The 25,110-nt window shown below is 42.7% G+C and overlaps 1 protein-coding gene across 6 annotated transcripts in view; it reads left to right on the top strand.

The window, feature by feature from the left end:
- LOC115198640 (lysine-specific demethylase 5A) overlaps positions 1–25,110 on the top strand; it is an 83,940-nt gene that overhangs the window by 47,326 nt on the left and 11,504 nt on the right. For 5 of the 6 annotated variants that reach the window (XM_029760727.1, XM_029760726.1, XM_029760728.1 and 2 more), the window contains 8 exons: positions 509–633; positions 748–898; positions 1,197–1,317; positions 2,967–3,143; positions 3,276–3,454; positions 9,557–9,713; positions 14,869–15,048; positions 23,774–24,337. In XM_029760727.1, coding sequence (XP_029616587.1) covers positions 509–633; positions 748–898; positions 1,197–1,317; positions 2,967–3,143; positions 3,276–3,454; positions 9,557–9,713; positions 14,869–15,048; positions 23,774–24,337 — 1,654 coding nt within the window. The remainder of the gene's footprint in view (positions 1–508; positions 634–747; positions 899–1,196; positions 1,318–2,966; positions 3,144–3,275; positions 3,455–9,556; positions 9,714–14,868; positions 15,049–23,773; positions 24,338–25,110) is intronic. The other variant, XM_029760725.1, reaches the window with a different exon arrangement.

The following is a 25,110-nucleotide window of genomic DNA, read 5'->3' as shown; positions in this document are numbered from 1 at the left end:
ACAACGTGAAAAAACAAACAAAATATCATGGTTGGTTTAGAGCCGATATGACCGCAGCCCTCCCCTCCGGCGTCATCATCATTGGTGGTATGGTCAGCGTCGATAAAATCTTTCTTATCGTCCCAGCTCTACTAAGGAGAGGGGTGGTTGTTGGGGTGGGAGGGCAGCTCTACTGAGGAGAGAGGGGTGGGTGAGTGAATAAATACATTTAGGGAGTTACAAGTGTCTCTGGTGAGAAGAAATGGATGGATGGCTGAATGAAGTAGAGGAGTTATGAACTCTGTACTGCTCAGAAGCCCCCATAAGAGCCCCCTGATTAATGATAGTTGTTTTACCTGTCAATGCATCAGTGACGACTTGGATGTAGTTTCACTGACCCAAAATAAATCTAATCTCCATTGAAAGTTGCTTTTTAATGAATGAATAGGGTTATAATGGGTCAATTTGACCACATATAGCAATCAATATTAAATAGATTCTGACGCTCCTCTGTCTCTTTTTATTCCAGCTACCGGTATGATCTGGAGGAGTTTCCCTCCATGCTGTATGGGGTGAAGTCCAGAGCCCAGTCCTATGACACCTGGGCCAAGCGGATCACTGAGGCCTTGGCTGCTGACCACAAGAACAAGAAAGGTAGGAGGACTATCTGTACTGTAAAGGTAGAAATACTCTGCACAATGTACTACGATACCGCATGCCTCATGTCTTTCTTTCCTGTCTGTGTCTCTGTCAATCTCCCTTTGTCAGACCTGATAGAGTTGAAGGTTCTTCTGGAGGATGCAGAGGACAGGAAGTATCCAGAGAACAGTCTGTGCCGTCGGCTCAGAGAGATGGTGAAGGAGGCCGAAACCTGCTCTTCTGTGGCCCAGGTACTGCTCAGCCGCAGGCAGAGACACAGGTCAGTAGAGTACAGATACACACACTGCTGTCATGTCACAATAAAGTTTAAATCTCTGTTCTCTACCCTTCTCCTGAATTGTGCACTTGCACACTCCACATCATGGAATTAAAAGCATTGGGTTGGTGCCAGCATTCTCCTTTGTTTTTACACCATAGAATCTGTGAGGGAGAGTGTGCTAGTGCACACTTTTGGGAGAAGGGTAGCAAATCGGGACATAACCTGAAGCACCATTTAACATGTATACCTCTACCTGTGAGTAATACATCAACTCAAAGTATATGTCTCTGTATTCCAGTACCAGGCAGCATCCAGAGAGCAGCAGGACTCGTAACAAGCTGACAGTGGAGGAGCTGAAAGTCTTTGTAGAGCAGCTGTTTAAACTGCCCTGTGTCATCGGACAGGCTCGACAGGTCAAAGTAAGTCCCAAACCTAATACAGTCACAGGCCCTAGGGCTAGGGGGCAGTATTTACACGGCCGGATAAAAAAACGTACCCGATTTTAATCTGGTTACTACTCCTGCCCAGTAACTAGAATATGCATATAATTATTGGCTTTGGATAGAAAACACCCTAAAGTTTCTAAAACTGTTTGAATGGTGTCTGTGAGTATAACAGAACTCATTTGGCAGGCCAAAACCTGAGAAGATTCCTTACAGGAAGTGGCCTGTCTGACCATTCCTTGAGCTTCTTGCCTCTGTTTATTGAAGACTGAGGATCTTAGCTGTAACGTGACACTTCCTACGGCTTCCATAGGCTCTCAGAGCCCGGGAAAAAGCTGAACGATGACGAGGCAGCCCCAGGCTGAAACACATAATCGCCTTTGCCAAGTGGCCGATAAGAGGACAAAGGAATTAGGCGCGTGCCCGATTCGACCCCGTGCTGTATTTTCTTTCGGCTGTTTACCTAATTGCAGATTCCCGGTCGGAATATTATCGCTTTTTTACGAGAAAAATGGCATAAAAATTGATTTTAAACAGCGGTTGACATGCTTCGAAGTACGGTAATGAAATATTTAGAAATCTTTTGTCACGAAATGCGCCGTGCGCGTGACCCTTATTTACCATTGGGATAGTGTCTTGAACGCACGAACAAAACGTCGCTGTTGGAACATAACTATGGATTATTTTGGACCAAACCTACATTTGTTATTGAAGTAGAAGTCCTGGGAGTGCATTCTGACGAAGAACAGGAAAGGTAATTAAACTTTTCTAATAGTAAATCTGACTTTGGTGAGTGCTAAACTTGCTGGGTGTCTAAATAGCTAGCCCTGTGATGCCGGGCTATCTACTTTAGAATATTGCAAAATGTGCTTTCACCGAAAAAGCTATTTTAAAATCGGACATATCGAGTGTATAGAGGAGTTCTATAATTCTTAAAATAATTGTTATGCTTTTTGTGAACGTTTATCGTGAGTAATTTAGTAAATTGTTAGTAAATTCATCGGAAGTTTGCGGGGGGTATGCTAGTTCTGAACGTCACATGCTAATGTAAAAAGCTGGTTTTTGATATAAATATGAACTTCATTGAACAAAACATGCATGTATTGTATAACATAATGTCCTAGGTGTGTCATCTGATGAAGATCATCAAAGGTTAGTGCTGCATTTAACTGTCTTCTGGGTTTTTGTGACATTATATGCTAGCTTGAAAAATGGGTGTCTGATTATTTCTGGCTGGGTACTCTGCTGACATAATCTAATGTTTTGCTTTCGTTGTAAATCCTTTTTGAAATCGGACAGTGTGGTTCGATTAACGAGAGTCTTGTCTTTAAATAGCTGTAAAATAGTCATATGTTTGAGAAATTGAAGTAATAGCATTTCTAAGGTATTTGAAAATCGCGCCACAGGATTCAACTGGCTGTTACGTAGGTGGGACGATTTGGTGCCACCTGCTCTAGAGAGGTTAAGAGATGTACAGTAATTCTCCTCCTCTGACATCCTACTCTATTTGTATTATATCACTGAAGTTGACCTGTCCCCAAACCAGTATTTGTTGATTAGTATTGATTGTTAGTATTTAACACCATATCCCTCATCCCCTCATCCCTCTCTCCCTCCCTCCACAGGAGTTACTAGAGAACGTGGAGGACTTCCATGAGAGAGCCCAGGTAGCCCTGGCTGACGAGCTGCCTGACTCCTCCAAGCTGCAGGCCCTGCTAGACCTGGGTGGAGGTCTGGATGTGGAACTACCTGAGCTTCCCAGGCTCAAACAGGAGCTGCAGCAGGCCCGCTGGCTGGATGAGGTGATGACTGATGATATTATTGTACATTAGCATAGTGTTTTACCTCATTTGTTTGTGCTTTCTTCAGCAGTCTAAAATGTTTGTTTTATGGGAGAGGAAAAATATTGAATTGAAACATTTTGTTATCATTAGGTGCGGGTGACGCTGGTAGAGCCCCACCGGGTGACCCTGGAGCTGATGAAGCGGCTGATAGACTCTGGGGTGGGGCTGGCACCACACCATGCTGTGGAGAAGGCCATGGCTGAGTTGCAGGAGATACTCACTGTGTCAGAGAGATGGGAGGACAAGGCCCGCGCATGCCTACAGGCCAGGTAATGAAGATACACATTACACACCTATGGAACAGTTCTCTCATCTGCCTACAGGCCAGGTAAATGAGAATATCACAATGCTTTTCTTAAGTCACCTCAAATCAGATTCTATTGGTCACATACACATGGTTAGCAGATGTTATTGCGATTGTAGGGAAATGCTTATGCTGCTAGTGCAGCAGTATCTAACAGGAAATATCTAACAATTCCACAACAAAACCTAATACACACAATCTAGTAAAGGAATGGGATGAGAATATATATATAAATATAACATATATGGATAAGCAGTGACAGAGCGGCTAAGATATAATAGAAAATAAAGAATAGCTAGTGAAGGATACAGTATATACACTACCGTTCAAAAGTTTGGGTTCACTTAGAAATGTCCTTGTTTTCCATGAAAACATACATGAAATGAGTTGCAAAATGAGTTGAAAATAGTCAAAACGTTGACAACATTATAAATAATGATTTTTAATTGAAATAATAGTGTCCTTCAAACTTTGCTTTCGTCAAAGAATCCTCCATTTGTAGCAATTACAGCCTTGCAGACCTTTGGCATTCTAGTTGTCAATTTGTTGAGGTAATCTGAAGAGATTTCACCCCATGCCCCCTGAAGTACCTCCCACAAGTTGGATAAGCTTGATGGACAATTCTTACGTACCATACGGTCAAGCTGCTCCCACCACAGCTCAATAGGGTTGAGATCCGGTGACTGTTCTGGCCAATAGACAGAATACCAGCTGACTGCTTCTTCCCTAAATAGTTATTGTGTAGTTTGGAGCTGTTGTCCTGTAGTAGGAGGAAATTGGCTCCAATTAAGCGCCATCCACAGGGTATAGCAGGGCGTTGCAAAATGGAGTGATAGCCTTCCTTCTTCAAGATCCCGTTTATCCTGTACAAATCTCCCACTTTACCACCACCAAAGCACCCCCAAACATCACATTGCCTCCACCATGCTTGACAGATGGTGTCAAGCACTCCTCTAGCATCTGTTCCTTTTTTCTGCGTCTCACGAATGTTCTCGTTTGTGATCCAAACACCTCAACTTTGATTTGTCAGACCATGACACTTTTTTCCTATCTAGCTCTGTCCAGTGTCTGTGTTATTATGCCCATCTTAATCTTTTCTTTTTATTGGCCAGTCTGAGATAGGGCTTTTTCTTTGCAACTCTGCCTAGAAGGCCAGCATCCTGGAGTCACCTCTTCACTGTTGACGTTGAGACTGGTGTTTTACGGGAACTATTTAATGAAGCTGCCAGTTGAGGACTTGTGAGCCGTCTGTTTCTCAAACGAGACACTCTAATGTACTTGTCCTCTTGCTCAGGTGTGCACCGGGCCTCCCGCTCTTTCTATTCTGGTTAGAGCCAGTTTGAGCTGTTCTGTGAAGGGAGTAGTACACAGCGTTGTACTAGATCTTCAGTTTCTTGGCAATTTCTCGCATGGAAAAGCCATTTCTCAGAACAAGAATAGACAGATGCGTTTCAGATTAAATGTCTTTGTTTCTGGGCATTTTGAGCCTGTAATCGAAACCCCAAATGCTGATGCTCCAGATACTCACCTAGTTTAAAGAAGGCCAGTTTTATTTCTTCTTTAATCAGGACAACAGTTTTCAGCTGTGCTAACATAATTGCAAAAGGGTTTTCTAATGATCAATTAGTCTTTTAAAATGATAAACTTGAATTAGCTAATACAACGTGCCATTGGAACACAGGAGTGATGGTTGCTGATAATGGGTCTCTGTACACCTATGTAGATATTCCATAAAAAATGTGTTTCCAGCTACAATAGTAATTTACAACATTAACAATGTCTACACTGAATTTCTGATCAATTTGATAGTTTAATGGTCAAAAAATTTGCTTTTCTTTCAAAAACACGGACATTTCTAAGTGACCCCAAACTTTTGAACAGTAGTGTACATATGAGATGAGTAATGTGAGATATGTAAACATTCTTAAAATGGCATTATTAAAGTGACTATTGTTCAATTTATTAAAGTGGCCAATGATATTAAGTCTGTAGGTTGGCAGCCGCCTCTGTGCTAGGTCTGGCTGTTTAACAATCTGATGGCCTTGAGATTGAAAAACAGCTTTTATTGCTCTGTCCCAGCTTTGCACCTGTACTGACCTTGCCTTCTGAATGGAAGCGGGGTGAACAGGTAGTGGCTCGGGTGGTTTTTGATCTTTATAATCTTTTTTACCTTCCGGTGATATCATGTGTTGTTGGTGTCCGGGAGGGCAGGTAGTTTGTCCCCGGAGATGCGTTGTGCAGACTCGCACTACCCTCTGGAGACCCCTGCTGTTGTGGGCGGGGCAGTTGCCGTACCAGGCTGTGATACAGCCCGACAGGACGCTCTCGATTGTGCATCTATAAAAGTTTGTCAGGGTTTTGGGTGACAAGCAAAAAAAAATTCAGCCTCTTGAGGTTGAAGAGGCGCTGTTGCGCCGCTTTCACCACACTGACTGTGTGCGTGGACCATTTCAGGTTCTCCGTGATGTGTACGCCGAGGAACTTAAAACTTTCTTCCTCCACTACTGTCCCGTCAATGTGGATGGGGGGGGATGCTCCCTCTGCTGTTTCCTGAAGTCCACGATCATCTGTTTTGTTGACGTTGAGTGAGAGGTTATTTTCCTCACACTGCACTCCAAGTGCCCTCACCACCTCCCTGTAGGCTGTCTCGTCATTGTTGGTAATCAAGTCTACCACTGTAGAGTCGTCTGCAAACTTGATGATTCAGTTGGAGGTGTGCTTCGCCACGCAGTCGTGGGTGAACAGAGAGTACAGGAGAGGGCTGAGAACACACCCTTGTGGTGCCCCAGTGTTGAGGATCAGTGGAGTGGAGATGTTGTTTCCTACCTTCACCACCTGGGGGCAGACTATCCGGAAGTCCAGGACCCAGTTGCACAGGGCGGGGTAGAGACCCAGGGTCTCGAGCTTAATGACGAGTTTGGAGGGAACTGTGGTGTTGAGTGCTGAGCTATAGTCAATGAACAGCATTCTTACATAGGTATTCTTCTTGTCCAGATGGGATAGGGCAGTGTTCAGTGTGATGGCGATTGCATTGTCTGTGGACCTATTGGGGTGGTAAGCAAATTGTAGTGGGGTTGATGTCCGCGACGGGGCTTGTTTTTATTTTGGTATCCGTGATTGTGAACCCTGCCACATACGTCTCGTGTTTGAGGCGTTGAATTGCGACTTCACTTTGTCTCTATACTGACTCTTTGCTTGTTTTATTGCCTTACGCAGGGAATAACTACACTGTTTGTATTCAGCCATTTTTCTAGTCGCCTTGCCATGATTAAATGCGGTACGTGCATTCAGTTTTGCGCGAATGCTGCCATCAATCCACGGTTTCTGATTAGGGAAGGTTTTAATAGTCACAGTGGGTACAACATCTCCTATACACTTCCCTATAAACTCGCTCACCGAGTCAGCGTATACGTCAATGTTGTTATCTGAGGCTACCCGGAACATATCCCAGTCCATGTGATTAAAGCAATCTTGAAGCATGGAATCCGATTGGTCAGACCAGCGTTGGATAGACCTAAGCACGGGTGCTTCCTGTTTTAGTTTCGCCAATAGGAGGGGAGCAACAAGATGGAGTCATGGTCGGATTTGCCAAAAAGAGGGCGGGGGAGGGCCTTGTATGTATCGCGGAAGTTAGTGTAGCGGTGGTCGAGTATGTTACTCACTTGTGTACTGCAATCGATATGCTGATAGAATTTTGGTAGTACGATAACCAAGGATTTCTCTTGGGAGATAATACGGTCGGCATTTGATTGTGAGGATTTCGAGGTTAAGTGAACAAAAGGACTTGAATTCCTGTATGTTACAATTACACCATGAGTCGTTAATCATGAACCATACACACCCGCCCTTCTTACCAGAGAGATGTTTGTTCCTGTCGGTGCAATGCACTGAAAATCCTGTTGGCTGTACGGACTCCGACAGCACGTCTCCAGCTAGCCATGTCTCTGTGAAACAGAGTGTTACAATCCCGGATATCTCTTTGGAAAGTAACTCTTGCCCTAATTTCGTCGACTTTGTTAACCTCTCTAGGGTATGTGGGACCAAATCGTCCCACCTACTCAACAGCCAGTGGAATCCCGTGGCGCGATATTCAAATACCTTAGAAATGCTATTACTTCAATTTCTCAAACATATGACTATTTTACAGCATAAAGACAAGACTCTCGTTAATCTAACCACACTGTCCGATTTCAAAAAGGCTTTACAACGAAAGCAAAACATTAGATTATGTCAGCAGAGTACCCAGCCAGAAATAATCAGACACCCATTTTTCAAGCTAGCATATAATGTCACAAAAAACAAAACCACAGCTAAATGCAGCACTAACCTTTGATGATCTTCATCAGATGACAACCCTAGGACATTATGTTATACAATGCATGCATGTTTTGTTCAATCAAGTTCATATTTATATCAAAAAACAGCTTTTTTACATTAGCATGTGACGTTCAGAACTAGCATACACCCGCAAACCTCCGGTGAATTTACTAAATTACTCACGATAAACGTTCACAAAAAACATAACAATTATTTTAAGAATTATAGATACAGAACTCCTCTATGCACTCGATATGTCCGATTTTAAAATAGCTTTTCGGTGAAAGCACATTTTGCAATATTCTCAGTAGATAGCCCGGCATCACAGGGCTAGCTATTTAGACACCCAGCAAGTTTAGCCTTCACCAAACTCCGATTTACTATTAGAAAAGTTTGATTACCTTTGGTGTTCTTCGTCAGAATGCACTCCCAGGACTTCTACTTCAATAACAAATGTTGGTTTGGTCCAAAATAATCCATAGTTATATCCAAACGGCGGTGTTTTGTTCGTGCGTTCAAGACACTATCCGAAGGGTGACGAAGGGTTATGCGCCCGACGCGTTTCGTGACAAAAAAAATCTAAATATTCCATTACCGTACTTCGAAGCATGTCAACCGCTGTTTAAAATCAATTTTTATGCGATTTTTCTCGTAAAAAAGCGATAATATTCCGACCGGGAAACCCTGTTTTCGTTCAAAGATGAAAAAATAAAAACATGGTGTCGGCTCGTGCACGCGCCCCCAGTCTCATTGTTCTCTGATCGACCACTATCCAAATGCGCTACTGTTTTTCAGCCAGAGCCTGCAAAGTCATCATTCCCCGTTCTGCCGCCTTCTGAGAGCCTATGGGAGCCGTAGGAAGTGTCACGTTACAGCAGAGATCCTCAGTTTTCAATAAAGAGAGTGTAGAAGGCCAAGAAATGGTCAGAGAGGGCACTTCCTGTTTGGAATCTTCTCAGGTTTTTGCCTGCCATATGAGTTCTGTTATACTCACAGACACCATTCAAGCAGTTTTAGAAACTTTAGGGTGTTTTCTATCCAAATCAAACAATTATATGCATATTCTAGTTTCTGGGCAGTAGTAATAACCAGATTAAATCGGGTCCGTTTTTTATCCGGCCGTGCAAATACTGCCCCCTACCCTAGAGAGGTTAACTAGGGACGGGACATTAGCGAGTAATATACTCTGAAGCGGTGGGTGGTGTGCGAGTAACCGAAGCCGCACTAGAAGACCGCTCCGGCACCTCTCCTCCGTCTGCGTTGTTTTCGGTCGGCCTCTGGAATCAGTTCAAATGCCCTGGGAGGTGCAGACGAGGGCTCTGATTTGGGGAAGTCGTATTCCTGGTCGTAGTGCTGGTAAGTTGACGTCTCTCTGATATCCAATAGTTCTTCCCGGCTGTATGTAATAACACAACATTTTCTGGGCTAACAATGTAAGAAATAATACATATAAAAACAAAATAATGCGCAGTTTCTTAAGGATTTGAAGTGAAGCTGCCCTCTCTCGACCCAAGCATATGCCTAAAGCTTTGGTGTCATATGCTTGGGTCGTGTTCAATAGCGTACACCTTCGCAAAAATGTTTGGCAAATCGGTCTTCTTACTGGACAAGTTCAGGTAGTACCACTCGGTTTCAAAAGGTTTTATCCTTTCTGAACGTGACCCAATTCCTGTATTGCATCAAAGGATGCCTGTAACTGTGAGATGAATTTCTCTAAAATCTATTATTTCTTGTCTCTTTCCTCCCCCAGGCCTCGGCACAGCATGCTAGCCCTGGAGAGCATCATGATAGAGGCCAGGAACATACCGGCCTACCTGCCCAACGTCCTGGCCCTCCGAGAGGCTCTGCACAAGGCCAAAGAGTGGAGTGCCAAGGTGGATGCCATTCAGGTAGTGTCGCGTCGCACGGTAATTACTAAGTATAGATTCAATTTGTGATGTATATAGATGTAGCTACAGGATAGACGGGCATCTCTCTATTTGTCTTTGATGCGCTCGGCTCTGTTTATACGCAACGGAATGGCCTGATCATTTGTTAGGAGCTTACATTAGCTATGTTTCCATCAATTTGTCGAAAGATTTTCAAGCGGGGGCATCCCGAGTGGCATTGCAGTCAAGCGGGGGCATCCCGAGTGGCATTGCAGTCTCAGGAACTGCATTGCAAGATTAACTTCTTGCGATTTTCTGAGAACAGCGCCCAGCAGACTAATCATTACAAACAGTAACCAGCCAAGTAGACGAGTAACAAAAGTCAGAAATAGCGATAAAATTAATCACTTACCTTTGATCTTCATATGGTTACACTCACAAGTCTCCCAGTTACCCAATAAATTTTAGTTTCGTTCGATCAAGTCCCTCTTTATATCCAAAAACCTCCGTTTTTGTTCAGTAATCCACTGTCTCAAACAACATCCGGTGAAATTGCAGAGCGTGAAACTCAACAAAACAGAAATTCTCATAATAAACATACATAAAAGATACAAATGTTATACACCAGCTTAAAGATAAACTAATTGTTAATCCAACAGCTGTGTCAGATTTCAAAAAGGCTTTACGGCGAAAGCAAACCATGCGATTATCTGAGAACAGCGCCCAGCAGACAAATCATTACAAACAGTTAGCAGCCAAGAAGAGGAGTAACAAAAGTCAGAAATGGCGATAAAATTGATCACTTACCTTTGATCTTCATATGGTAGCACTCCCAGGACTCCATGTTACACAATACATGTTTGTTTTGTTCGATAAATTCCCTCTTTATATCCAATAACCTCTGTTTTGTTTGTGCCTTTTGTTCAGTAATCCTTTGGAACAAAGCGCGGTCACCGCATGCAGACGAAAAATCAAAAAAGTACCATAAAAGTTTGTAGAAACATGTCAAACGATGTTTCTAATCAATCCTCAGGATGTTTTTGTCATAAATAATCGATCATATTTCAACCGGACAATAGCTTCGTCAATAGAACTCATGTCTGGAAATTTCCACTGTCCTCTCATTGAAAGTGGTGTTCCTCCCTCATTTTTCAGAGTAAAAGCCTGAAACAATGCCTCAAGACTGGTCACATGTAGTGGAAGCCATAGGGATCGTGAACTGAGTCATAAGTCTTTGTATGGTGGATAGGCTTTCAATGGAAAAACAGGCATTTCAAAATAAAGGCACTTCCAGGATGGATTTTCCTCAGGTTTTCGCCTGCCATATCAGTTCTGTTATACTCACACACATTATTTTAACAGTTTTGGAAACTTTAGAGTTTTCTATCCAAATCTACCAATTTATATGCATATCTTAGCTTCTGGACCTGAGTAGCAGGTAGTTTACTTTGGGCAGGCTTTTCATCCAAAATTCCAAATGCTGCCCCCTACCCTAGTGAGGTTAACCTGTCTGGGCTAGGGGGCAGTATTTTCACAGCCGGATGAAAAACGTACCCGATTTAAACAGGTTACTACTCTGGCTCAGAAACTAGAATATGCATATTATTAGTAGATTTGGATAGAAAACATCCCAAAGTTTCTAAAACTGTTTGAATGGTGTTTGTGAGTATAACAGAACTCATATGGCAGGCAAAAACCTGAGAAGAAATCCAAGCAGGAAGTGGATTGTAGTTTTTTCAAGACTGGGCCTATTGATTATACAGTGATTTTAGGGTTCAATTTGCACTTCCTAAGGCTTCCACTAGATGTCAACAGTCTTTAGAACGTGTTTCAGGCTTTTGCAGTCAACAGAGAGCGAACAAGACCTCCTGGAGTCTGATGATCGAGAGAATGACAGGCCACAATTATGCGCATTCACGTGAGGAGGTAGCTGTGTTCCATAACGTTTTTCAAGACATTGGAATCGTCCTGTTGGAATATTACTGAAGTTTTACGTTAAAAAGGCCCTAAAGATTGATGTTTTACAACGTTTGACATGTTTCAACAAACGTAAATATAACTTTTTGTCGTGAAATTTTCGGCGCGCTTCCTACATTTGGAGTAGCTTACTGAACGCGCAAACAACAAGGAGTTATTTGGACATAAATTATGGACTTTATCGAACAAAACAGCATTTATTGTGGACCTGGGATACCTGGAAGTGCCTTCTGATGAAGGTCATCAAAGGTAAGTGAATATTTCGAATGCTATTTATGATTTTAGATGACTCCAAAATGGCGGGTATCTGTATTGCCTGGTGTATTTTTTTCTGAGCGCAGTACTCAGATTATTGCAAAGTGTGCTTTCCTCGTGAAGCTTTTTTGAAATCTGTCACAGTGGTTGCATAAAGGAGATGTTTATCTATAATTCTTTGAATAAGTTTAATATTTTATCAACGTTTATGATGAGTATTTTTGTAAATTGTTGTGCTGATTCACTGGCAGTATTGGAGGCAAAATATTTTCTGAACGTCACGCGCCAATGTAAAATGCTGTTTTTGGATATAAATATGAACGTTATCGAACAAAACATACATGTATTGTGTAACATAATGTCCTAGGAGTGTCATCTGATGAAGATCGTCAAAGGTTAGTGCTTCATTTCGCTGTGTTTTGGGTTTTATTGACATGTCCTTGCGTGTAAAATGGCTGTGTGATTATTTTTGTCTATGTACTCTCCTAACATAATCTAATGTTTTGCTTTCGCTGAAAAGCCTTTTTGAAATCGGACAATGTGGTTACATCAAGGAGACGTGTATCTTTAAAATGGTGTAAAATAGTCGTATGTTTGAGAAAGTTGAATTATGACATTTTGTTGTTTTTGAATTTGCCGCCCTGATATTTCACTGGCTGTGTCCCGCAGGTGGCCACGTAGCCCATAGAAGTTAATGACGTCGTGCAAATAAAAAGCACAACTTTTCATTTACAGTTGAAGTTGGAAGTTTACATACACCTTAGCCAAATATATATTTAAACTCATTTTTTCACAATTCCTAACATTTAATCCTAGTAAAAAATCCCTTTAGGTCAGTTAGGATCACCACTTTATTTTAAGAATGTGAAATGATAGTGTAGAGTGATTTTATTTCAGTTTTTATTTCTTTCAGCACATTCCCAGTGGGTCAGAAGTTTACATACACTCAATTAGTATTTGGTGTGTCAAACGTTTCGGGTTGCCTTCCACAAGCTTCCCACAATAAGTTGGGTGAATTTTGGTCCATTCCTCCTGACAGAGCTGGTGTAACTGAGTCAGGTTTGTAGGCCTCCTTCCTCGCACATGCTTTTTCAGTTCTGACCACAAATTTTCAATAGGATTGAGATCAAGGCTTAGTGATGGCCACTCCAATACCTTGACTTTGTTGTCCTTAAGCCATTTTGCCACAACTTTGGAAGTATGCTTGGGGTCATTGTCCATTTGGAAGACCCATTTACGACCAAGCTTTAACTTCCTGACTGATGTCTTGTGATGTAGCTTCACTATATCCACATAATTTTCCTACCTCATGATGCCATCTATTTTGTGAAGTGCACCAGTCCCTCCTGCAGCAAAGCACCCCCACAACATGATGCTGCCACCCCTGTGCGTCACGGTTGGGATGGTGTTCTTCGGCTTACAAGCATCCCCCTTTAACCTCCAAACATAACGATTGTCATTATGGCCAGACAGTTCTATTTTTGTTTCATCAGACCAGAGGACATTTCTCCAAAAAGTACGATCTTTGTCCCCATGTGCAGTTGCAAACCGTGGTCTGGCTTTTTTTATGGCGTTTTCGGAGCAGTGGCGGCTTCCTTGCTGAGCGGCCTTTCAGGTTATGTTGAAATAGGACTCATTTTACTGTGGATATAGATACTTGTGTACCTCCAGCATCTTCACAAGGTCCTTTGCTGCTGTTGTCCCATGGTGTTTATACTTGCGTACTATTGTTTGTACAGATGAAAGTGGTACCTTAAGATGTTTGGAAATTGCTCCCAAGGATGAACCAGACTTGTGGAGGTCTTGGCTGATTGTTTTAGATTTTCCCATGATGTCAAGCAAAGAGGCACTGGGTTTGAAGGCAGGCCTTGAAATACATCTACAGGTACACCTCAAATTGACTCAAATTATATCAATTAGCCTATTAGCTTCTAAAGCCATGACAACATTTTCTGGAATTTTCCAAGCTGTTTAAATGCACAGTCAACGTAGTGCATATAAACTTCTGACCCACTGGAATTGGGATACAGTGAATTATAAGTTAAATAATCTGTCTGTAAACAATTGTTGGAAAAATGACGTGTCATGCACAAAGTAGATGTCCTAACCAACTTGCCAAAACTATAGTTTAACAAGAAATTAGTGGAGTGGTTGAAAAACGAGTTTTAATGAATCCAACCTAAGTGTATGTAAACTTCCTACTTCAACTGTACCTAATAAAATCCCAATTTTTTACTCTGTCGATGGTTTGCCAGAAAGTCTGAGAGAAATAGCAAATGTGCCCAATCTGGTTTTTGGCACGTGCTCTCTTGTCAACAGCTCGCAGATACAGAGCAGAGGGTAGGCTTTATGATGAGGTTATGGATAAGAGTGAGATCATTTTTATTTATTGACAGCCAAGCACAGATCATGCCACCAGCATAAAATGAAGACCCTCAATATTTATTGGAAAGAAGCATCAAGCTCATCACTGTGCACATTCACCACCCTCTAAAGTTCATAATTTATTTAATATGTAGAATAATAAACTGTGCAGTGTGCATGCTTTTCCAAGTCATAGTGGGAGGACCACACAACCATATTATTTACTGTGACATGATGGTTATCCGCATCAAAGCGTTTCCGCTGCATTTGTCCTATTTATCTATTTTACCGACAAAACAATTATCCCGTCAAGTGTATTTTTGTTCTGTCGACATTTGGAATGTTTACAGGCAATTGTACTGTTTCCATCAGGCCTGTCGTGAGTTTTATTTTTTTCTGACTGGAAATTGACTTGCATATAAATAGTTGGTTGGAAACATGGTTATTGTTACTAGATAAGTTTGTCATTTATCTTATTGTCAGAACATGAATGATACATGTGCATACTGTGCGATGCATTATTATTATTATTATTATTTAATTGATAACGATGATTAATTACCTTGTATGTTTCCCCCATATGTCTCACTCCCTTCAGTGTGGCAGTAACTATGCATACCTGGAGCAGCTGGAGAGCCTGCTGGCGAGGGGTCGCTCCATCCCTATCCTGCTGGACCCCCTGCCCCAGGTCGAATCCCAGGTGGCCTCAGCCCGCGCCTGGAGGGAGAGGACCACACGCACATTCCTCAAGAAGAACTCCACCTACACCCTGCTACAGGTAAGACATAATACCCTAGGTTGGGCTGTACCTAGGCATTGGGAAATCATGGATGAGTATGTCGCTGAGATGGTGGTTTAATGGATTTATCTAACCAAGCAGCCCTTTTCAGACTATGCTGACAAGAGGTCGACCGATTATGTTTTTCAACGCCGATACCGATTATTGGCGGACCAAAAAAGCCGATACCGATTTTAATCGGACGATTTCTTTTTTCTTTTTTACATTTTTTGTAATAATGACAATTACAACAATACTGAATGAACACTTATTTTAACTTAATATAATACATCAATAAAATCAATTTAGCATCAAATAAATAATGAAACGTGTTCAATTTGGTTTAAATAATGCAAAAACAAAGTGTTGGAGAAGAAAGTAAAAGTGCAATATGTGCCATGTAAGAAAGCTAACGTTTAAGTTCCTTGCTCAGAACATGAGAAAATATAAAAGCTGATGGTTCCTTTTAACATGAGTCTTCAATATTCCCAGGTAAGAAGTTTTAGGTTGTAGTTATTATACTATTTTTCTCTATACGATTTGTATTTCATATACCTTTTGATTATTGGATGTTCTTATTGGCACTTTAGTATTGCCAGTGTAACAGTATAGCTTCCGTCCCTCTCCTCGCTCCTACCTGGGCTCGAACCAGGAACACATCGACAACAGCCACCCTCGAAGCAGCGTTACCCATGCAGAGCAAGGGGAACAACTACTCCAAGTCTCAGAGCGAGTGATGTTTGAAACGCTATTAGCGCACACCCCGCTAACTAGCTAGCCATTTCACATCGGTTACACCAGCCTAATCTCGGGAGTTGATAGGCTTAAGTCATAAACAGCGCAATGCTTGAAGCACTGCGAAGAGCTGCTGGCAAAACGCACGAAGGTGCTGTTTGAATGAATGCTTACGAGCCTGCTGGTGCCTACCACCACTCAGTCAGACTGCTCTATCTAATCATAGACTTAATTATAATATAATAAACACACAGAAATACGAGCCTTAGGTCATTAATATGGTCGAATCCGGAAACTATCATCTCGAAAACAAAACATTTATTCTTTCAGTGAAATACGGCACCGTTCTGTATTTTCTAACGGGTGGCATCCCTAAGTCTAAATATTCCTGTTACATTGCACAACCTTCAATGTTATGTCATAATTACATACAATTCTGGCAAATTAGTTAGCAACGAGCCAGGCGGCCCAAACGGTTGCATATACCCTGACTCTGCATGCAATGAACGCAAGAGAAGTGACACAATTTCACTTGGTTAATATTGCCTGCTAACCTGGATTTATTTTAGCTAAATATGCAGGTTTAAAAATATATACTTGTGTATTGATTTTAAGAAAGACATTGATGTTTATGGTTAGGTACACGTTGGAGCAATGACAGTCCTTTTTCGCGAATGCGCACCGCATCGATTATATGCAATGCAGGACAGGCTAGATAACTACACATGGTTGATGATATTACTAGTTTAACTAGTGATTATGATTGATTGATTTTTGTAAGATAAGTTTAACCTCTCTAGGGGAGGTGGGACGAAATCGTCCCACACTATTCAACAGCCAGTGACAAATCAGAGCGCCAAATTTAAAATCACAAAATGTCATAATTCAAAGTTCTCAAACATAGGACTATTTTACAGATACACTTCTCCTGAATCGAAACACCTTGTCCGATTTCCAAAAGGCTTTACAGCGAAAGCAAAACATTAGATTATGTTAGGAGAGTACATAGACACAAAAAACCACACAGCCATTTCCAAGCAACTAACATGCATCACAAATACCCAAAACACAGCTAAATGCAGCAGTAACCTTTGATCTTCATCAGATGATTTATATCAAAAACCAGCTTTTACATTAGCATGTGGTGTTCAGAACTAGCATACCCATCAAACCTCCGGTGAATTTACTAAATTACTCACGATAAACGTTCACAAAATACATAACAATTATTTTAATAATTATAGATACAGAACTCCTTTATGCAATCGCTATGTCCGATTTTAAAATAGCTTTTCAGCGAAAGCACATTTTGCAATATTCTGAATATATAGCCCGGCCATCACGGCTAGCAATTTTGACACCCACCAAGTTTGGGACAACCTAAACTCAGACTTACTATTAGAAAAATTGGATTACCTTTGCTGTTCTTCGTCAGAATGCACTCCCAGGACTTCTACTTCAACAACAAATGCTGTTTTGGTTCCAAATCAAATCAAATCAAATGAAATTTATTTATATAGCCCTTCGTACATCAGCTGAAATCTCAAAGTGCTGTACAGAAACCCAGCCTAAAACCCCAAACAGCAAGCAATGCATGTGAAAGAAGCACGGTGGCTGGGAAAAACTCCCTAGGAAAAACTCCTGAGAAAGGCCAAAAACCTAGGAAGAAACCTAGAGAGGAACCAGGCTATGAGGGGTGGCCAGTCCTCTTCTGGCTGTGCCGGGTGGATATTATAACAGAACATAGTCAAGATGTTAAAATGTTCGTAAATAATAATAATCATAGTAATTGTCGAGGGTGCAACAAGCACGTCCGGTGAACAGGTCAGGGTTCCGTAGCCGCAGGCAGAACAGTTGAAACTGGAGCAGCAGCATGGCCAGGTGGACTGGGGACAGCAAGGAGTCATCATGCCAGGTAGTCCTAGGGCTCAGGTCCTCCGAGAGAAAGAAAGAAAGAAAGAAAGAGAGAATTAGAGAGAGCATATTTACATTCACACAGGACACCGGATAAGACAAGAGAATACTCCAGATGTAACAGACTGACCCTAGCCCCCCGACACATAAACTACTGCAGCATAAATACTGGAGGCTGAGACAGGAGGGATCAGAAGACACTGTGGCCCCATCCGATGATACCCCCGGACAGGGCCAAACAGGCAGGATATAACCCCACCCACTTTGCCAAAGCACAGCCCCCCACACCACTAGAGGGATATCTACAACCACCAACTTACCGTCCGAAGACAAGGCCGAGTATAGCCCACAAAGATGTCCGCCACGGCACAACCCAAGGGGGGGGGCGCCAACCCAGACAGGAAGACCACGTCAGTGGCTCAACCTACTCAAGTGACGCACCCCTCCCATGGACGGCATGGAAGAACACCAGTAAGTCAGTGACTCAGCCCCTGTAAAAGGGTTAGAGGCAGAGAATCCCAGTGGGAAGAGGGGAACCGACAAGGCAGAGACAGCAAGGGCGGTTCGTTGCTCCAGCCTTTCCGTTCACCTTCACACTCCTGGGCCAGACTATACTTAATCATAGGACCTACTGAAGAGATAAGTCTTCAGTAAAGACTTAAAGGTTGAGACTGAGTCTGCGTCTCTCACATGGGTAGGCAGACCATTCCATAAAAATGGAGCTCTATAGGAGAAAGCCCTACCTCCAGCCGTTTGCTTAGAAATTCTAGGGACAATTAGGAGGCCTGCGTCTTGTGACCGTAGCGTACGTGTAGGTATGTACGGCAGGACCAAATCGGAAAGATAGGTAGGAGCAAGCCCATGTAATGCTTTGTAGGTTAGCAGTAAAACCTTGAAATCAGCCCTTGCCTTAACAGGAAGCCAGTGTAGGGAAGCTAGCACTGGAGTAATATGATCAAATTTTTTGGTTCTAGTCAGGATTCTAGCAGCCGTATTTAGCACTAACTGAAGTTTGTTTAGTGCTTTATCCGGGTAGCCGGAAAGTAGAGCATTGCAGTAGTCGAGCCTAGAAGTAACAAAAGCATGGATTAATTTTTCTGCGTCATTTTTGGACAGAAAGTTTCTGATTTTTGCAATGTTACGTAGATGGAAAAAAGCTGTCCTTGAAGCAGTCTTGATATGTTCTTCAAAAGAGAGATCAGGGTCCAGAGTAACGCCGAGGTCCTTCACAGTTTTATTTGAGACGACTGTACAACCATCCAGATTAATTGTCAGATTCAACAGAAGATCTCTTTGTTTCTTGGGACCTAGGACAAGCATCTCTGTTTTGTCCGAGTTTAAAAGTAGAAAATTTGCAGCCATCCACTTCCTTATGTCTGAAACACAGGCTTCTAGCGAGAGCAATTTTGGGGCTTCACCATGTTTCATTGAAATGTACAGCTGTGTGTCGTCCGCATAGCAGTGAAATTTAACATTATGTTTTCGAATGACATCCCCAAGAGGTAAAATATATAGTGAAAACAATAGTGGTCCTAGAACGGAACCTTGAGGAACACCGAAATTTACAATTGATTTGTCAGAGGACGAACCATTCACAGAGACAAACTGATATCTTTCCGACAGATAAGATCTAAACCAGGCCAGAACTTGTCCATGTAGACCAATTTGGGTTTCCAATCTCTCCAAAAGAATGTGGTGATCGATGGTATCAAAAGCGGCACTAAGATCTAGGAGCATGAGGACAGATGCAGAGCCTCGGTCTGACGTCATTAAAAGGTCATTTACCACCTTCACAAGTGCAGTCTCAGTGCTATGATGGGGTCTAAAACCAGACTGAAGCGTTTCGTATACATTGTTTGTCTTCAGGAAGGCAGTGAGTTGCTGCGCAACAACTTTTTCTAAAATTTTTGAGAGGAATGGAAGATTCGATATAGGCCGATAGTTTTTTATAATTTCTGGGTCAAGATTCGGCTTTTTCAAGAGAGGCTTTATTACTGCCACTTTTAGTGAGCTTGGTACACATCCGGTGGATAGAGAGCCGTTTATTATGTTCAACATAGGAGGGCCAAGCACAGGAAGCAGCTCTTTCAGTAGTTTAGTTGGAATAGGGTCCAGTATGCAGCTTGAGGGTTTGGAGGCCATGATTATTTTCATCATTGTGTCAAGAGATATAGTACTAAAACACTTTAGTATCTCCCTTGAGCCAAGGTCCTGGCAGAGTTGTGCAGACTCTGGACAATGAAGCCCTGGAGGAATACCCAGATTTAAAGAGGAGTCCGTAATTTGCTTTCTAATGATCATGATCTTTTCCTCAAAAAAGTTCATAAATTTATTACTGCTGAAGTGAAAGCCATCCTCCATTTGCGAATGCTGCTTTTTAGTTAGCTTTGCGACAGTGTCAAAAAGAAATTTCGGATTGTTCTTATTTTCCTCAATTAAGTTGGAAAAATAGGATGATCGTGCAGCAGTGAGGGCTCTTCGATACTGCACGGTACTGTCTTTCCAAGCTAGTCGGAAGACTTCCAGTTTAGTGTGGCGCCATTTCCGTTCCAATTTTCTGGAAGCTTGCTTCAGAGCTCGTGTATTTTCTGTATACCAGGGAGCTAGTTTCTTATGACAGATGTTTTTAATTTTTAGGGGTGCAACTGCATCTAGGGTATTGCGCAAGGTTGAATTGAGTTCCTCGGTTAGGTGGTTAACTGATTCTTGTCCTCTGACGTCCTTGGGTAGGCAGAGGGAGTCTGGAAGGGCATCAAGGAATCTTTGGGTTGTCTGAGAATTTATAGCACGACTTTTAATCTTCCTTGGTTGGGGTCTGAGCAGATTATTTGTTGCAATTGTAAACGCAATAAAATGGTGGTCCGATAATCCAGGATTATGAGGAAAAACATTAAGATCCACAACATTTATTCCATGGGACAAAACTAGGTCCAGAGTATGACTGTGGCAGTGAGTAGGTCCAGAAACATGTTGGACAAAACCCACTGAGTCGATGATGGCTCCGAAAGCCTTTTGGAGTGGGTCTGTGGACTTTTCCATGTGAATGTTAAAGTCACCAAAAATTAGAATATTATCTGCTATGACTACAAGATCCGATAGGAATTCAGGGAACTCAGTAAGGAACACTGCATATGGCCCAGGAGGCCTGTAAACAGTAGCTATAAAAAGTGATTGAGTAGGCTGCATAGATTTCATGACTAGAAGCTCAAAAGACGAAAACGTCATTGTTTTTTTTTTTGTAAATTGAAATTTGCTATCGTAAATGTTAGCAACACCTCCGCCTTTGCCGGATGCACGGGGGGTTTGGTCACTAGTGTAACCAGGGGGTGAGGCCTCATTTAACACAGTAAATTCATCAGGCTTAAGCCATGTTTCAGTCAGGCCAATCACATCAAGATTATGATCAGTGATTAGTTCATTGACTATAACTGCCTTGGAAGTGAGGGATCTAACATTAAGTAACCCAATTTTGAGATGTGAAGTATCACAATCTCTTTCAATAATGGCAGGAATGGAGGAGGTCTTTATACTAGTAAGATTACTGAAGCGAACACCGCCATTTTTAATTTTGCCCAACCAAGATCGAGGCACAGACACGGTCTCAATGGGGAAAGCTGAGCTGACTACGCTAACTGTGCTAGTGGCAGACTCCACTAAGCTGGCAGGCTGGCTAACAGCCTGTTGCCTGGCCTGCACCCTATTTCATTGTGGAGCTAGAGGAGTTAGAGCCCTGTCTATGTTCGTAGATAAGATGAGAGCACCCCTCCAGCTAGGATGGAGTCCGTCACTCCTCAGCAGGCCAGGCTTGGTCCTGTTTGTGGGTGAATCCCAGAAAGAGGGCCAGTTATCTACAAATTCTATCTTTTGGGAGGGGCAGAAAACAGTTTTCATCCAGCGATTGAGTTGTGAGACTCTGCTGTAGAGCTCATCACTCCCCCTAACTGGGAGGGGGCCAGAGACAATTACTCGATGCCGACACATCTTTCTAGCTGATTTACACGCTGAAGCTATATTGCGCTTGGTGACCTCTGACTGTTTCATCCTAACATCGTTGGTGCCGACGTGGATAACAATATCTCTATACTCTCTACACTCGCCAGTTTTAGCTTTAGCCAGCACCGTCTTTAGATTAGCCTTAACGTCGGTAGCCCTGCCCCCTGGTAAACAGTGTATGATCGCTGGATGATTAGTTTTAAGTCTAATACTGCGGGTAATGGAGTCGCCAATGACTAGGGTTTTCAATTTGTCAGAGCTAATGGTGGGAGCCGTCGGCGTCTCAGACCCCACAGCGGGAGGAGCAGAGACCAGAGAAGTCTCGGCCTCCGACTCCGACTCGCTTAACGGGGAGAACCGGTTGAAAGTTTCTGTCGGCTGAATAAGCGACACCGGTTGAGCATTCCTACAGCGTTTCCCTCCAGAAGCCATGAGAAAGATGTCCGGCTGCGGGGACCGTGCGAGGGGGTTTATACTAACGTTACTATCTGTACTTGCTGGTGGCACAGACGCTGTTTCATCCTTTCCTACACTGAAATGACCCTTGCCTAACGATTGCGTCTGAAGCTGGGCTTGCAGCACAGCTATCCTTGCCGTAAGGCGATCGTTCTCCTGTATATTATGAGTACAACGACTGCAATTAGAAGGCATCATGTTAATGTTACTTAGCTTCGGCTGTTTGAAGTCCTGACGAACCATGTCCAGATAAAACCTCCGGGGTAGGAAAGTTGAATGAAAAAAAAGTTGAGTGAGGGAAAAAGTAAAAATATACGGTAATGAAAAAGTAAAAACCGTCAGGTAGCAAAGTAAAAACGCACAACAGCGTAAACAAGTCTGCAAGTTGTGACCGGAAGCAAATAATCCATAGTTAAATTCAAATAGCTCCGTTTTGTTCGTGCGTTCAGGTCACTATCCGAAGGGTGACACGCGAGCGCATTTCGTGACAAAAAACTTAGAAATATTCCATTACCGTACTTAGAAGCATGTCAAACGCTGTTTAAAATCTATTTTTATGCTATTTTTCTCGTAAAATAGCGATAATATTCCAACCGGGCGACGTTGTATTCATTCAAAGGCTGAAAGAAAAAAATTGAGAATTCTTGTGAACGTGCCTCTGTCTCACTCTCCCCAGGCTGACCACTCACACATTCTCCTGCTGTTATTCGCCCAGAGACAGCAGAGACCCCATTCCACTTTCTGGCGCCTTCTGAGAGCCAATGGAAGCCTTAGAAAATGTCACGTTACAGCACAGATGCTGTATTTTTGATAGAGATGCAACAGGAGAACAAATTGTCAGACAGGGCACTTCCTGTATGGAATCTTCTCAGGTTTTGGCCTGCCATATGAGTTCTGTTATACTCACAGACACCATTCAAACAGTTTTAGAAACTTTAGTGTTTTCTATCCAAATCTACTAATTATATGCATATTCTAGTTTCTGGGCAGGAGTAGTAACCAGATTAAATCGGGTATGTTTTTTTATCCGGCCGTGCAACTACTGCCCCCTATCCCAAACAGGTTAATGCTGGCTAGCAACTTACCTTGGCTTCTTACTGCATTCACGTCACAGGCAGGCTCCTCGTGGAGTGCAATGTAAAGCAGGTGGTTAGAGCGTTGGACTAGTTAACCGTAAGGTTGCAAGATTGAATCCTCGAGCTGACAAGGTAAAAATCTGTCGTTCTGCCCCTGAACAAGGCAGTTAACCCACCGTTCCTAGGCCGTCATTGAAAATAAGAATGTGTTCTTAACTGACTAGCCTAGTTAAATAAAGGTGTAAAAAATAATAATAATAATCGGTGTCCAGAAATACCGATTTACCGATTGTTATGAAAACTTGAAATCGGCCCTAATTAATCGGCCATTCCGATTAATCGGTCGACCTCCAATGCTGACCCCAGAGTGCAATATGATATATTTGCGTAAGCTATGTAGAATGGTGCAGAAGTTGGTGGACCACCATACGCAGATTGTTGTGAATTCCATCTGTCTATTCTGTAGGTAGAATAGGACCAATATTATCATAGGACTAGTAGTTAGATAACATGTGTGCTAATCTCTATTCTCTGTGTGTTGTCTCTCTCAGGTTCTTAGTCCACGTGTGGATATTGGTATCTACGGCAACAGCAAGAGCAAACGCAAACGAGTCAAGGAGCTCCTTGAGAAGGAGAGAGGTCTGGACCTGGAGGGTCTCAGCGACCTTGACGAGCGGAATGAAAATGCCTGTGACCCGGCCATCGTCGTAGCGGCATTCAAATCCAAGGAGCAGAAAGAAGTTGAGGCCATACACTCTCTCCGAGCTGCCAACCTGGCTAAGATGGCCATGTCTGACCGCATCGAGGAGGTCAAGTTCTGTCTGTGTCGTAAGACTGCCAGCGGGTTTATGCTGCAGTGTGAACTGTGCAAGGACTGGTTCCACGGAGCCTGTGTGCCGTTACCGAAAGCGGGCTCGCAGAAGAAGCTCATGGGCTCTGCCGGGTGCCAGAGCAACAGCAAGGAGGCCAAATTCCTGTGCCAGTTATGCCAGCGCTCGCGTCGCCCACGTCTGGAGACCATCCTGTCTCTCCTGGTGTCCCTCCAGAAGCTGCCGGTGCGTCTGCCTGAGGGGGAGGCCCTACAGTGCCTGACGGAGAGGGCCATGGGCTGGCAGGTAGGCAGTTGTGGTAAAAGTAAAGATGCCTTAACCTCTCTAGGGGGTGTGGGACGCTACCGTCCACCTGGCCAACATCCAGTGAAATTGCAGAGTGCCAAATTCAAAAACAGAAATACTCATTATAAAAATTCATAAAACGTACATGTGTTATACATCGGTTTAAAGATTAACTTCTTGTTAATCCAACCACGGTGTCAGATTTCAAAAAGGCTTTACGGCGAAAGCATACCATGCGATTATCTGAGAACAGCGACCTGCAGACAAATTATTACAAACAGTTACCAGCCAAGTAGAGGAGTTACACAAGTTAGAAATGGTGAGAAAATGAATCACTTACCTTTGATGAGCTTCATATGGTTGCACTCACAAGACTCCCATTTACTCCAAAAATGTTTTTGTTCGATAAAGTCCCTCTTTATATCCAAAAACCTTTGTTCGTGCGTTTTGTTCAGTAATCCACTGAATCAAAGGCAGTCACAACAGACGAAAAATCCGAAAGTATCAGTAAAGTTTGTAGAAACATGTCAAACGATGTTTATAATCAATCCTCAGGTTGTTTTTAGTCATAATAATCAATAACATTTCAACCGGACAATATAAAAGGAAAACAAGAAAGGCGCGCTCTCGGTCGCGCACATGAAAAACCTCTGGGACACTGCAGTGTCCACTCATTCAGACTGGTCTTACTCCCTCATTTTTCAGAATACAAGCCTGAAACAATTTCTAAAGACTGTTGACATCTAGTGGAAGCCATAGGAAGTGCAATTTGA

This window comes from Salmo trutta, chromosome 8 (assembly GCF_901001165.1).
Source record: "Salmo trutta chromosome 8, fSalTru1.1, whole genome shotgun sequence".
NCBI lineage: Eukaryota > Metazoa > Chordata > Actinopteri > Salmoniformes > Salmonidae > Salmo > Salmo trutta.
This window is presented reverse-complemented; position numbering and strand designations above follow the sequence as displayed.